Source organism: Nesoenas mayeri (genome assembly GCF_963082525.1).
Source record: "Nesoenas mayeri genome assembly, chromosome: 27".
NCBI classification, from domain to species: Eukaryota; Metazoa; Chordata; class Aves; order Columbiformes; family Columbidae; genus Nesoenas; species Nesoenas mayeri.
The window spans coordinates 2,974,807-2,990,759 of NC_137555.1; the positions used below are offsets into that span (position 1 = coordinate 2,974,807).

At 42.4% G+C, this 15,953-nt stretch overlaps 1 protein-coding gene across 1 annotated transcript in view; it reads right to left on the reverse strand.

Annotated features, from left to right (window-relative positions):
* LRRTM4 (leucine rich repeat transmembrane neuronal 4) overlaps positions 1-15,416 on the reverse strand; it is a gene marked incomplete at both ends in the record, with an annotated part of 150,760 nt that extends 135,344 nt beyond the window's left edge. The window contains 2 exons of the mRNA XM_080360265.1: positions 2,765-2,946; positions 15,306-15,416. Coding sequence (XP_080216391.1) covers positions 2,765-2,946; positions 15,306-15,416 — 293 coding nt within the window. The remainder of the gene's footprint in view (positions 1-2,764; positions 2,947-15,305) is intronic.
* Positions 15,417-15,953: the final 537 nt, after the last annotated feature.

Consider the following 15,953-nt stretch of genomic DNA (forward strand, 5'->3'; position numbering starts at 1 on the left):
TTGTCTCAAGGGCTGCTGAACTCAGACCTTGGGTTTTCCTTTGCCCCTCTCTCCCCACGGCTCGTAGACTATGAATAAATTAGCAATTGGAGTGTAATGGCTGGAGCAACTTCATTAATACGCTGCCATCCCGCACAGAGGAACAACTTCTGACATTGAGGCTCTAATGTCCTGTGAATTATCGATGGAAATGTACACATTGAGTTCTCTTCTTCAACTCTTCATATGCTAAGTGTTTAATTATCAGCAATTCATGACCAGTGCCATTTGTTCGGTACATTAAAACTAGTACACAACAAAACCATTTTTGGATTCCTCAATGTGTTTCTACACTATTAACGTATTGTCAATTTTAATGCGGCATATACAATCAGCAATACTGTTTGCCCACTTGTACGCACGGTATCGTATATATAGGTAACCGAGAATTCAGCAGCTAAACGAAGGTGCAGAAGGAACATCGCTGTCTTCTCATTTGACAGATGAAGAACTGAAATGTCAAACGACTGACATGCCTACAGTCTCACAAAGTATCATGTTGCCCATGGAGCTTGTGGAATCTCTACCCTTGGAAGTATCTGAAAACCAGGCTGGACACAGGAATCTGGTCCAGCTGAACTGCTGTGAACAGGAGGGGCTGGACTCGAGATGTCCCGAGGTCCCTTCCACCAGCAATTACTCTATAAAAGCAAACTGAGCACCTGGAACTTGTAGGGTGAATTAGCTCCGTACCTTAGTGCTTTTGTACGATTCTATCGGGCACCGCTCAGCATGTCCAGCGAGGAAACGACTCTGTTGATCGGGATGATGTTCTCACATCAAAGGACAGGTTTGCCAACGGGAAGTACCCACAACTGGAACCTGAAATGGAAAATGCCCAGAACTCAGTAAGTTTCATTCTTCCAGAGCTCTGAATGATCAGACAGGTAAACAGACAACAAACTCACTCTCTCCAGATACTGACAACACTTAATTCTCGTCTAAGTGAAAGATATTTAATTGGATCTCTTTATTAATTGGATGCAACTTTATTCAAAACTGGAAATACCCTAGAAATAGGAATTGTTTTTAACCAGTGTTTATTCCATCTGCCACATACACCCTGGAACACCATAAGCATGAATCCTTTCTATGGTTTTCATTCATTCCGGAATTCAGAAAGGCTTTCTGCTATTCTTCCCCCTTTTCTCTGTATTTCTCGTGCTCCTCAAACCCCATTCACAGGAGTTTCCAGCCCACTTGGCAGGTCCCTGAGGCAGCTGATGGAGAGGACAGACCCCTCCTATAAGGATCTGGATTGACCATCAACTCCACTGGTATCAACCACCACCACCACCTTGTTTTCTCACAGCGATGAGTAAGAGTAGGAAAATACCGGCCTCTATTTAGACATCTATTGAAATGGTATGTGTCACCATAGCACACTCACACTGTGGGCAGCTGGTGGAATCGTCCTTAAAAGCCAAGACAGAAAAGCTGGCTGCTAAGGACAATTTGCAATAAAAAGCCCTATTCCTACAAACACATCCCTGCTCGAGTCCCAGTGGGGGAACAGGGACCCCAGCTACACAATCAGTTCAGTTGGAAAAGACATTTAAGCTCATCAAGTCCAACCATACGACAACAAACGCTTTTATCAATGCACTTCCAAGTATGAAATCTGTTTCTTTTAAGCATTTGGAATCTTCTTCGTTCCTCGATTTCTGCAGCAAAGATTGCGAATGGCAGCCTGTAGCTATTCACCTTCTGAAAATATTAGTAGAAGCCAGCGGCTCCAGCTGCTGCTGCCGGTCACTGTTCCCACATCATTAACTCCCCTTCTCATAGAGCCGAGTGGAGCGACAGCTGAAGGTTCTGTGGGACCAAAGCGTTCTGATCCTGTTCCCTCTGTACCCAGGGATGTCAAGGCACCATGGGCCCTTCCAGAACATTCTGTGTTGCAGAGGTTGTCATTTCCAGCTTCGATATTCTTCCAATAAGACTGCCCAACCCTAAGCTAGTTAAATGTTTCACCTAAGGACCTTCTATGACAAGCAAGTCTTAGAAGACAAAGCTTCTCTCAAGTTTCCTTGTGAAAAACTTACTTTAGTTGACCGCTTAAGTCATTATGAGCAGAGACATGAAAAAAAAGAGCTGAGAAAGATCCCACAGGAGATATGAAATGTGGAAGAAATACCAAGCGCACCAACAGGCCAATTTTGCCTTGCCGCTTCTCATTATTAGAGCTATAACGAGTGAGGTGAGAGCCCTGCCCGGAGTGCGCTGAGCATCCTTAAAGCCACTGACAGCAAGGGCACGGCACAAAATCCAGCCTTACTTAGCAGAGCAGTTACCAAAGAAGTCCCTTGGACAAGGAGAGATACTTCAGTAGTTTCTTTTCAACTAAAGATGATTTACAAAGCTACAGCGCTAGAAGGGGCCAGTGGCATCACCCAACATTCCCACTCTTGTGACCTGGGTACAACACCCAGGCAGCACAAAAACTTTGATCCTCCCCATTAATGTATTCACTGCAAGTCCCCTGAGTGTTTTCAGACCAAAAATGAAAATAAAACCTCATGCTGATTTCCAGAAGCACTCATCTGCATTACTGAATGCTGCTGGCATCTATGACAACTCAAAGACGACTCAGGCCCAATTCTGAGTTATCTAGCAGGAAATCCAAAGCGGTTCATAACAAACCCTGCCCCACGTCCTCAAAAAGCAGTGGAAAAGCACCATTTCTTTCGCTATAACTCTGCCTGTTTCACAACAGGCCTCTCACAATTTCTCCCTCTCATTGCCAAGGGCATCGGCATGAAGAATCAAGCGTGGTTGGGACACCTGCCTGGACAGACGACCTGTGTAAATCACCACCATCTGTTGGTATGAGTGCACCAGTTCGATTTTTACAACATCTGCTGCTTCCTTAGAAGGTCCGTGCACAAAAACATCTTCGTCCAACTCCTGTGGGACAGAAGAGCGAAGGCCCTTAATGGATGAGAACCTGCATCCCTCTCCTTTCATTGAATCTCCACTTTCTCATGACCCATGAGGACACTGAGGTTCACCCACCTTGTGTTTCCTGCAAAATAACTCACTATGGATCAGACCATTTGGTTTCAGGCTAATATATCACATCCAGCTGTTCCAATAAATTTGGATAAAATGGGCATGCATAGATACACATGGTAGCACAGAAGAGTAAAGAAGTGCAAACTATCAATTCTTTAAGCAGTAGAAATCCAAACCATATAAAAATCTAAAGAGTACAGAAAAAGCGGGATAAAGTCATTTAAAAAATAAAACACATTAGCCAGAAAAAGGAGTCAAAGCAGCAGCGATGCTCATCGTTGTTATGTCCGTGGTTGTCAGAAGAAATGCTCTGTTATTAAAAATGGTGGGTAACTGGCTGTACAATTTCATCCTCCAGGACTCAGCCTGCGCTAAGTCACAAAGCTGTACTTGTAAAGAAATGTGTTGTAGGTGGAAAATACCGTCTCCTTTAGTATTCCGCTGCGTGTACTCGTTGGAGTAAAAGCAATCAGAGTCTAAGGGACTGTCACTGATGAACCCTGAAATAGCCACTTAGCAGAAACCACAAGCAAAAGCAAAAATAAAGGTCATTTAATTTTCAAATTTACCTCAATCCCTGCACTGTACTAAAGAAGCTGTAAGGGTGGCGATTAATTGAAGTGGATGCACGTCCTGCCCATCATGAAAAACCCATCTTTTCTTTGCCTCTAACCTTTCTTACGTTCCACAGCAACATCTGCGGTTTCTCACTCTAAGACACAAACAAGTCAATGTAAGGATGGCTGGAAGGCTGAGATGATTACAGGATAATTCGTGTTTGCAAGAGCAAACAAAATCAATTGCAACTGTTTAGGAACCAAGCACATTAAATGGTGGTGAAAAGATGTTTGCTGGCCTTTTATAACATGGCTTTTTAATGGTAACGGTGAGGAGGGACAGACTGACAAAATGCCTTAGAGCTGCTTCAGAGACGGATACACCGAGTTGTCTGGATCTGCTGCGGGTGAAACCAAAGTGGATTTGGACATGACTTAAAAACCAAAGACCCAAATCCTTCCTGAAAAACAATGTACGAGACAAAAATTGATTGGTTCAGGAAGTCGACTGAATTCTCTGTTATACCAGATTAAATACAGAATTACTCAATTAACTGTAGATTAATTATGCCTTTCAGGTAAACATGATGACTGTCATCTTGGCTAACACGAGGTACTGAATCAACCCTGACAACAAGACCTTGTTAAGAATCTAGAAAGCCCAAATCATTCAACTTTCCATATAAACCGAATGTCAACTGGACACACACACATCCCAATTCCTGCTCTGTCCTCTATAGTTAACTGATTCTTTCTCTAAAGAGCTGTTCATTCTCAGGGAGAGTTGGGGGGTAAATCAAGTCCAGCATTGTTCAAGTTTTATACAAATTATATAGATAATGAAGGAAATTCAAGGTGCCCAAGGAAGGGAAAAAGAAAAAGTTCTCGAGTAATGTGTCTTGGTTTAATTATTTATGGTGATGCTTGACGGTCTCATTACCGGGTCATCCATGACCTCTGGGTAGTGTCTTCATCCTTCCAGATTAATAAGTTATTGTGACACAAATAACTTTAGCAATTACTTCTTTAGTGCCACAGCAATGTGTATTTTTTGCTGAGGAAAAAGGTTGATTTTAACACAAGCAAATGTCCTTTCGAAACAGACAGTATCATACTCAAGAGGCCAATTATTCATTCTTTATGCAGTTTTTTATCCTAGTTTCTGCTTTAGAAGACTGGGGCGAGTCGTGAGGGGTTATCTTTACTGAGGATCTTTAGACTGTGCACAAAAGGCCTAATAGTATTTTAACATGTAAAAAATATTGTCAGACTGTTGTAAAATATATCAATTGTCAGGAAGTATCATTTTTAAGGCACTGGTTCTTATTCTAACTTAATGAATTAATATCTTTCCTTACTTATCTGCAGAACTTGTCCATAATACAGCAGTCCTTGCTGTTTGAGGATTGGAGCTAGATTGGAGAACATCCATTTCCTGCAAATCTGAGTCTTCTGGGGGAAAAGAACAAAAACCAACCCAAAACTCAACAAAATTCAAGTGTCGTAAAGATCAAACTCTGCTTTATTTCAGTACAGAAACACTAAACTCTACTACGTATCTACATAAAGACCATGGGAATTAAATACTAGCTCCCATCCTTGCGGCTCTTTGTCAAGCTACAGAAGCCCATCATTTGGGGTTCAATTCTCACACAGAATGAGGGCGATTCAAGATTATGCCTTGAGGGGAAAAAAAGCAAGAATCCATTCCAGGAAATTACGTGATTCGTAACTATTTGAGTCAACCTTCAGTTGTGATTATAAATGCCCTAAAAATGCTGACCTGCACTTATCTGGAAAAGAAAAAAAAATCAGGAAATAAAGCACAGCAAAAGCACCTCGTTCAGCAGACAGTGTGGGATGAACCTGGAAATTCGGTTGCTATTTCTGGCTGTGTTTTGACAAGTTCCCTCCCCTGGCTGTTGTCACCTTTCCTCCTAGCGGGACGAGGAGCTGGGTATGATTGATGCTGTGCCGGCAGCCGAAAGATCCACAGAACCTCAAGAGATGTTCTCTGCTCAAAAGAAAGTGACACAAGACACCCCTGACCTTGCTCGGCCCCAGTTAACGCTGGCTTAGGGATAAAGTCCTTGAATTGAAGCAAAGCAAGCCCAGTATCATGCTGAGAATTCTGTCCATCGGGGAGCTAAAAAGAATCCCACAAGAATCCAGCAAAGCTCTTCCACAGTGAACAAAATCTAAAAAGTAAATGTTTGCTCACATGAATAAAAATTTATATTTACCGAGGGTGAAATACTTCTGAAAAAGCTGCTTTAGTCTATTATTTAAACGTAGATTACAGATGTCCAAAAACTACAATGCATAAGGAATTACCTTCTGTTTACATGGTTAATTAATGGAGAGGTTTGAAGTCCTCCTCACAATGGTGTTGGGTTTTACGTGTTTTTAATAAGATCAAATATAAAGCCTTGCTTTTATACTTAGGATCTAGTCAACACACTCGCATCCCCTCCCATACTATTCCATCCGAACGCAGTGTTTCCTAAAGGATTACTACCGAGCAGAGCTCAAACAGCTGGATCATCCAAATCACTCCAGGAGCGAGATCTGAGGAAAATGAGTATCTGGATTCCAGCTTCATCAAAGATTAGGAACACTTGCCAAATTGAGTCCCTGCTTATTTCTGGCTTAACTATATTAAACAGAAATGTAAGCATTCTGAATGTGCTTCTTATTTCAAGAGACACTGATAAAAAGATACTTCGGTTCATCGGCTTGTTGCTGCCACCGGTGCAAAACTCAGCACTAAGCGCCATCCTGCACAGGCCCCTTTGAGCATCTCCCAGGCAAGTGAATACGTTACAATAATCACATCACGCTGTAATTTACTCCGCACATATCGGCTGCCACCCAGGAGGTTTCAAACCTGTAATAATGGACCACTTGAGTTCAGAGAAATCAGATGTTTATCAAAAGGTTCTGCGTGTTGTTTGCATTTAGGCCTCAATTCAGCAGAGCGTTTAGAATACGCTTACCTTTAACATATGGTTAAAGCCCATTGAAGCCATTCATACACACTTAAGTGCTGTCCTGGAGAGGACTGGAAGTGAGGACGTTTGACAAACAGAAATTCCAGGTTTGTATTGAAGGGATCCAGCTTTCTACAGCAATGCAGAGTCATTCACTCTGTTATTATAACCACAGATTCCTTGCCGCATTGTTACATCGAATAAATCTGTTTTTTTAAAAACCAGGATTATTTACTTCGTAGAGCTCTTGCAGAGACACTTGAGTCACATCAGCCACAAACTAATTCCTGCCACAACTCAAAGCAACAGTCGTATCAGCGCAACACTGCATCTATATTAATTAGCTTTGCGGAGAGGCAGAGCTAATTAGCCCATGCACTGCCCTACTACCATTATCCTGCTTTTAGACACGTCAGCCCACTCTAAGCAGCTCTGTACAATGCGGACACAGCCTAGAAGACGTGGTCCCAAACACGTTAAGCAAATTGTGCGATGGGGTTCAAGTAGCGTCCTTTCTAGTGCTAACAGGACGACAATTGCGACGTCCCCACCAGCAGGGACAAACAGGAAAAAATGTCCTTGCAATAATTAATGCAGCGGATAATAACAGCATTGATTGGAGTAGGAAATATTAATTAAGGACATGTGAATTTCGGCCATTTTTAGCACACCCTCACCTCTGCCATCTCCCGCTGCTCAGCCCGAGTGTTCTATGCAAGTGTCAGAGCTGCTTTGCTGGACAGATGAAAGGTTCATTTACATGCCTGTAGCAGCTGTAGTGGAATTAATATTGGTCTCATTATCTTAGCTTAGGATGTACAAGCCACCGGTTTTGCAATGCATACTGATGCAATAAAGAGAGGGGGAGACGGAAAGCAAGCTGGCTGTTTTCACTCCAAACGATATGGCAAAGAAGTGAGGAAATCCAAGAAAGGAGAGAGTTAATCTGGTGTAATACCCTGAAAGCTAATAGCACCTAATGCAATTTATTAAACGAAAACTGTTGAAATACGCAGTCCATGCCACAGTAGTTTTAATTAAAAGGTGGAAGAAAAGTGAAATCATTTATCCAAATCGCCTCTCCTAAAGTTAGGGCCTAGTTTCGAAATAGCCATTTCCATACATCTACAGTACGGGCATTACCGATTCTTAAGACTTAAAAATTCAAGAGACTATTAAAAAAAAGATTTATCGGTTGCCGTTGTTTAATGAGCCGGTAGGATCCATTCAGGTCAGCTTTTCAAACTTCTGTCCTACGATTATACAGGAAAAAAATCACTGTCTTGAGACAGGGGGATGTTAATATGCATTGAGTAGCCTGGATATTAAGAAAACTACAGAATATCATGGAAGCTCTTTACAACATGAGGAACTGTCAGCACTCAATGACCAAGGGAGAGGGAAGGGAATGGGGGTTTCAGCAGAATTCAGTAGTTAGACCATGATGCTTACTACCTTCTAACAAATCTAGACTTTCTCCATCTGCTAATTATGACTCTATAATACCTTTCACAGCATCCCAGAATGTCAGGGGTTGGAAGGGACCTGGAAAGCTCATCCAGTGCAATCCCCCCATGGAGCAGGAACACCCAGGTGAGGTTACACAGGAAGGTGTCCAGGCGGGTTGGAATGTCTGCACAGAAGGAGACTCCACAACCCCCTGGGCAGCCTGGGCCAGGCTCTGACACCCTCACCACGAACGAGTTTCTTCTCATATTTAAGTGGAACCTCCTGTGTTCCAGTTTGAACCCATTACCCCTTGTCCTATCACTGGTTGTCACCAAGAAGAGCCTGGCTCCATCCTCCTGACACTCCCCCTTTAGATATCTGGAAACATGAAGGAGTCTCCCCTCAGTGTCCTCTTGTCCAGCTCCAGAGCCCCAGCTCCCTCAGCCTTTCCTCACCCGGGAGATGCTCCACTCCCTTCAGCATCTTTGTTGCCCTGCGCTGGACTCTCTGCAGCAGTTCCCTGTCCTGCTGGAACTGAGGGGCCACAGCTGGACACAAGATTCCAGGTGTGGTCTCCCCAGGGCAGAGCAGAGGGGCAGGAGAACCTCTCTGACCTACTGACCACCCCCTTCTAACCCACCCCAGGTACCATTGGCTTCCTGGCCACAAGGGCCCAGTGCTGGCTCATGGTCACCCTGCTGTCCCCAGGACCCCCAGGTCCCTTTCCCCTACGCTGCTCTCTAATAGGTCATTCCCCAACTTATACTGGAACCTGGAAATTATCTGGTACAAAAATACAAGGCCTGATTCAAGTCAGCCTCCTCACTGATTTCAATGGATCCAGCCCAATCCCATCAGTATGCTGTTAAACATCTCACAAAATAGGATTGAAAGCTGACTGCACAATAAAGAAATGTACCAATTGTTTAATGATTGATGAGGGAAACGTCAGATGAATTATTTGCCAAATGATACTAGTCCATCTGTTACAGAATTTTGCATGTAACGACAGAAAGGGAATTAATTATATCTATTTCATATATAGAAACATTCTAAATTGTGAATGTCGGCTCTTTTCGCAAACAAGTCCGGCATCATTATCTCCATTATCCAAGTACACAAACTGATGCATTAGTGGAAGGGTGGGCACAAGCTCTGAGTTTAGAGCTGTACGGTGCTGAAATTGGGCAGCAAGTCTAACAGGATGCAGACAGTGAGAGGAATGATGGACACAATCCCAAATTCACTCCTTTGCAAGCTGGGAATTACAGAGAAAATTCCCTATCTCCAGTTGGGAGGGTCTGAAGTGATGTGAATGTCCCCCCACCCTCAAACTACCTTTGCAAACCATCTAGCGCGACACGGGTAGAACCAGCACAATTCAGGTCAGTTGAGCCCCAGACTCTGGACGGCGCGTTTGCCACATTCTGATTTTTCATATGACTTCGCAACATTTCATGAGATGTAGGAGGACACACCCCCCCAATGAAACTCAGAATTTGTAAGACTGTTCTAACATTAGGCAAAAAAAACAATGATCTCGTAACAGGAAGAACATCACTGTGTCACAGAGAGAAATGTACAGTCAGTAAAGCAACAGAATGAAATAACTGGAAGGCAAAATACAAACACAACCTTCTTTTTAGTCTGGAAATGACAATTTTATCCTGAGCAACATTCTGCCCCGATTTGCTCCCGACTTCAGTTATAACAACATTTTCCCTCAGACGTTTCACGTTGGCAGAGATCGCGTTATCTCTGTGCGACGGGGTTTAGAGATCTTTCCATTCGGGGGGTGTCTCTAGCCAAGTGTTCTTTGCCATATTTCACAGCCATCCACATTTCTACACCAACAAAACATCCAAAGCAGTAACTTGGCCTATTATAACCTAAGTGCACTTGCTCCTCATTTGTAATTCATCTTTCTCCTTTGACTCCAGAAGACAACCCTTCTTCACAGCCAATGCAAAATTCACGATATGTAGAAAGGAGAGACTGAACGCAACCCAGTAACGAACCATTAGGATTCAGTCCAGGGCCGAGGATGTCACTGGGTAGGTTTCCTTTTGCCAACTCAGAGGAGAATAAATCACTCTATAAAGATTTCAGATAGCAGATTTTCAGCTTGTGGGAGAGGGAGAGGGCAGCTTAGGTTCCATTTCTAGGGGAAACCTTGCTGATAGGAATGGCTGAGATGGATGCATTGAAAGACAAGGAATCAAGGCCATCGCCTCCCTTTCAGTGCTGCTCTCACCTCTTTTGTGGACGTTCTCTCCGAGGCCTCGAGCAGAAAGCACAGCAGATACTCAGCTGGATGTGCCAGAGCACAGTGGGTCCTAACAGGAGTAAGAAGACTGAAGACTCGGTTTCTGTGAAGTACCAATTCCCTGGGAATGAATCCTAAATTACATGTATAGGGGAAGACTTCAAAGGACAAGAAGAGATCATCACGTCAAGTAAATCCAAACAGCCTGAGGATAGCGTTTCTGTAGCAGAAGGCTACGTACCTGTTGGCAAATTCTGGGTCTGTATGTTGAGTTTCTGCTCATGGGCAGCAGATCCAACTGTGCTTACTCAGCTCTAGGCAAGCTGGACTCTCTAAGCCTGCTCATGTGCTTAATGCTAAGAATGTCTGGGGTTTGGTTAAGTCTATCCCAAGTATCTTTTAAAAAAATGACGCAACTAACGAGTATTAAAAATTCTAAAATTGTTTCCAATTGTACCAGTGCAGTCAGAAGGTTCTGAGTTGCTTTTAAATGCACAAGCGATAATTATTATCAAAAGAAATAAATCCAATACATTGAAGATTAACTGTTTCAGAAAAACGGTGATTCAAGAACTTACAGATTTTATCCAATGGCATGAAGGAGACTAAAAAAATTCCCAACGATGTCACTTGCCATCAGATTAAACCACGAGCAAAGATGAACTTTGAAGAACTTCAACTAAAGATTAGAGGTCACTGAGCTGCTTTCTGCTGATAACAATGCAGCCCCTTATCTGTCAGCACATCTTTACCATGCACAAATATTAATGTACTATCAGTGCTGCTGAAAGGGGAAAAACACCCCCATTAAGACCGCGGACATCTCAGTAAATGTCTGTAGGCACCATCTGCCACCGAGCTCTTGTCGGAAATCCATCTGCTGGTTATTTTTTCTTCCCCAGACCTGTCTGGCCAAGTCGGATACACTGAGAATCCAAAGGCGGAAAAGGTCAAGTGGCAGCATTTGCTCTCTTTTGGTAAGGTCTTTCTCTCTTTTGGAAGATCAGCCGTTTTAAAAAGCTGGATCGTATGTGCAAACAGCATGGGTCAGACAAGCTGCATGAAATGACAAAATATTTCTGTGCCCTTTCTACACAGTTGAAATTAATGTAGTGAGTTGGATCATACCGTCAGTGTTGCACTGGGAAGCATTTGGTTTTGGTTTGTCTGTTGTTTCTTCTCGAGTGGAGAAAATGATGGGGAAAGACATGGAGTAAAGAGCAGAGGAACAGCAAGGAAAGGGTGATGGGGGGAGAAAATAGAGATATGCTGTGTAGTCCTGAAATATTGAATCCAGGAGATGTAGCGCCACTGACAATACACTGCTTTTGTCAACTTAGCTCACATCATCTGAGGAACTCGTGTAGCAATGCCAACAGAAAAAGTTTTGTTGGCATATGCTGTAGTTCTACAGGGAGAATCTGCCAACATGGTTTTGCAGAAATAATTACAAAAGCAAAGCCGTGTCTTCGCTACCCTGCAGCTCCTGAATCGGAGGGCTCATGTATATTATCCCTACTCCTTTCTCTTATTGCCTCCAAACACAATCCTGGAACAAGGAAAGAGAATTACAATAAATTAAAGGAAGCTGAGTGTTCTCATCTGATGACTGGCTCCTTATTCCTATGCAAATTAGATTTAGCAGCAATGCCCATCGATAAAACAGTCCCAAGCATCTCCCAATCTCCAGTAATAATTTAGCATCGTTAGAGCCATTTACAGATGAGTAACTTGAAGAGCAAGGGAACTGGGTTCCTCTCCAACACGCTTGTCCCCACAATGAGGCAGCAGCATAAAAACAGCAGCCTCAGATCACAACGACAGCCAGTACATAATTAATAATTAATTTACATATCACTACAGCGAATTTCAGCAGTTGGATGCAATGCTAAGGGTAAGAGAAGTGCTGTACTGCATGTGAGCCCTGTTCAGCTTTCAGAGCAGAGCATATAGAACAGACTAGTACAGCTCTTTTGTTTATGAGCTAATCCTGTTGCTGGTAATAGGATTAGCATCAAGAACAGATGCAGAGTAATTCGTAGTGCACTTCTTGCAGATTATTCAAAGAGTAACAGTAAAGGTGAATTACCTCTCCAGCAGAATGGAAACATGCAGCCTTCCAGCTGCATTCTAGTGCCATGCATTCACAGGGGACAAAACAGATGCGCTCACTGACACACGACAACGGCAGAAGACTAAAGTGTTCCATAAGAAATGCTTCTTTTTTAAAAAGAAAGTGCTTTGCTAAGGTATTTTTGGACTGTCATACTGCAGATAATAATACCTTTGCTAGTGACTGTCTTCGGGATGCTTAAAAAGCATCATGTCTTGAAATGACATTGCCACTCAAGTATATTTAGCTATAGTACCTATGTCGCTCTTGGTTTTGAGGCTGCTCTGTAAAATTCCCCAGTCCAGCTCTATGAGGAATTGTCCACCAGTGGACTTGACTAATGCATTTCCGAGAAACTAAAATCACAGAGGCCAGAAATGAGCATTTTCAGATATTTCCATTTTTGCCTGATACACAGCCACCCCAAGAGAACTGCTCACATTCCGCCTTACAAACCCCACATCTCTCATGTCATTCTGCTATTGATTTGTCAGTCCGCTGGTTGCACGTGGTAAATGTGCCTGTGCTGTTTGAGCGCAGAAAATGGACACTACGCTGTTCCCTGTGAAATACAGCAAGGCCAAAGCATGAACTGGTTTCAAAGGGACTGCGAAGGCACAGGGAGCTCGTCCTTGGCTCTCGAGCTGATAAGAACCAGGATCTTGGTGCTGCTTTCACGGTACATGGCCACCAGTAGCAATAGCAAGATGTCCTGGAGCCCGGATCTATAGCAACGCAAAGCTGTATGTACGGGTGTTTTACCACTAAGGTCAGACTTCATTTCTCCTTTTCTACATTAGAACAAGAATCCTCGGGTACAATTCCCTACTTAATGAGTATGGAATGGCTTCACTTAATAAACCAGACTTATAGACTTTGACTCGTAGAGAAAATTTACCACTCAAATATACTCTTAAGTGTAGCGGTGATGCTATAATTACCTTTTTGTGTGGTAAATAAAGAATTAAAGCCCAGCTTATGTTTGCTATAGCAGGTCCCAAGGCATCCGGTCTGGTTGAGCTTCTGGAGTTCTAAGTGGAAAAAATAAAATCATAAATTGAAGAGAAATTAAAGAATAAAAGCTGATCTTCATGTGCCATGTGTGTACTAATAAACACAACAAAAGGAAGAAGCAGAGAGCTGGAAGAGGTATTTCTGTTGGATAATTCAGATTCTAATATAAAACATCTTTTCAGTTGTGTTACAAACCAGGTCCAGGATACAAAAAGCAGCAATGATTTGGATTCTTTCTTTAATTTAATCTCCCATTTCACACCGTGATGCCTCAGGAGGGTGAGTCAGCCAGACACACTGTCAATAACTAGAAATTGAGGTCAAGTTCTCTCTTAGGGAATTTGAGTTCATATACAAATCCTGTAAATTGGAACCACAATCCCAAGTTATTATCCACGTTTTCACTGAAGAAGTAATAAATAGTACTTGGTATTTCCAGTATGCTCCTCACTGAAAGAGCTCTGTGATACATTAAATGAATGTTAATTAAGTCTTCCATGAGTAGAGTATTACGCATATTTTATGACTTAAATCAGATTGACCATTACTAATTACATTAAAGAACCTCATAGAGGACCTATTTGAAACCCAAGTCCATGGTGCTAAGGAGGGCACATATGGTAATAAATGAAGAACCTGAAATTCAAATGCAGAAGATAGAGACGAGAGAAAATCAGAGATTGTCCTTATTTACAGATGGAGAACCAAGATTTGCGAGGAGGGACGATCAAGTTTCAATACAATGAGTAGAAATTTCAGGTTCTAACTTAGCGTTTAGGACTGGAGTAAATAACTTAGATTTTCAAATGCGCTGAGCAACCACCAAATTCCATGGACATGAAGCGCTCGCCAACTGTGAAACATCAGGCCATGTATTTCAGGGTTCTGATATAAGGTGCTATTTCTCCCCCTCCTCAGCCCTCGCCAGGTGAGGAGCAGCAGCCTCTGCCCACCACAACCTTCTCACGCATGAAGATTCTTTGATTCAAAGGTGTATTTTATTCTCGGGAAGGATGCCACACATGTTGCTTTTTCAGTTAATAGTTTTTGCTAACGGTTCCATCACTACAAGATCAAAGATAACTCTTCTATTTAGGTCAGCCACATTTTTCCCAAAATGAACCAAATGCAAGTTTATGCATAGTGCTATTTAAAAATTAAAATCAGACATTTGCATGCTCTTTAAGAAAAAACAATTATTGTAAAGTTTGTTGCATCCCAATAAGGAATAACGCAAAAGCTAAATATACACAGGTTCATAGATTTGTATCTTAAATGGGCTCTACTAATACAATCAAGTGTCAGCCTATACTCGTTTTATTGAGAAATAAAGACTATTTGATAAAGCCTTCACATCTCTGCCCATCGCACATTGGGGATCCTCTCCCTCAGAGTTCAAGTATGTGTTTTCCAATTTGAAACAACCTTTGTCAATATGCAGTTAACTTTTAAGCATGGTTTTTCTTTAATATTTTATGAGCAGTAGGTTTATTCATTATTCATATTAAAGTTATGCTAGGTAATCTTTACGATGTTGTAATGCTGTCAGTTGGTTATGTTGTGAAATTAAAGGGAGCTCCACGTTACAGATGTTTTAAGGCAAAAAACGGGTATGCATTTTTCCATTCATTTTATGTTCTGCGTATACATCACAAAAAAGGGAAACAAACATTATTATATCCTGTATTTCATAAACAGTCTAGTGGAGAATACACTGCTCCCATTCTTGGGGTGCTGCATCACTTAACATTTGCTCAGCACACGTTTTCTCTGGCCATGTAAAGCTTGAAAAGAGCAGCACAAGTGAAAGCTGGCATAGCACAGAAAGCAATTTAGTAGATTATCCCAGCGCTAAATTGTACCTCCAGAAAAGCATATGTGGACATTCCAAAAATAATCTGACAGTTTATCAAAAGTGGCAAGAACTGCCCTGGGTCATCAGCATCACGGCTGGGAAGATCTAAACCGTCCATCACGGCGATAGGGATGGTCGGACTGGAAAGCAAAGGGGGAGGGAAGAGCAAAAGAGGGACAGCACTAATTAACATGCCACGCTGACGATCACCGGGCTGAGCTGGGTCTAGAATACTAATGCAGCCAGGATCCAAGAGGGATCAATGTGAAGCGTCGTTGCCCTTAAAGCCTTTACCAAACAGCGCGGCTGCCGTCAACAGGCCTGGTACCAAATACTTCATTTGAGCATATAAAAGCACATTCAAGAAGATGAGGCTATTTCTTTGCCTTCTATTTCTTCCTCTGCTCCCCAACCACCTATTCTCTTGTAAATATTTTTTCTTTTCTGAGTAAAACTGCAAAAAATTTTCTCTGCTTTGCTTTGTTTCCATTCAATGCAATTCTCCCCACTGCTACTGCAGGAGGAACATGGGAATGTGTGTTAACACTATTAGAAAAGGAAGATCTTCATATCTTTATTGATAAACATCAACAGCCAAGTGACTGTGCCAGGTAAACAGGAAACCAGAAATGCTCTTAGGAGTGGAAAAGAATCC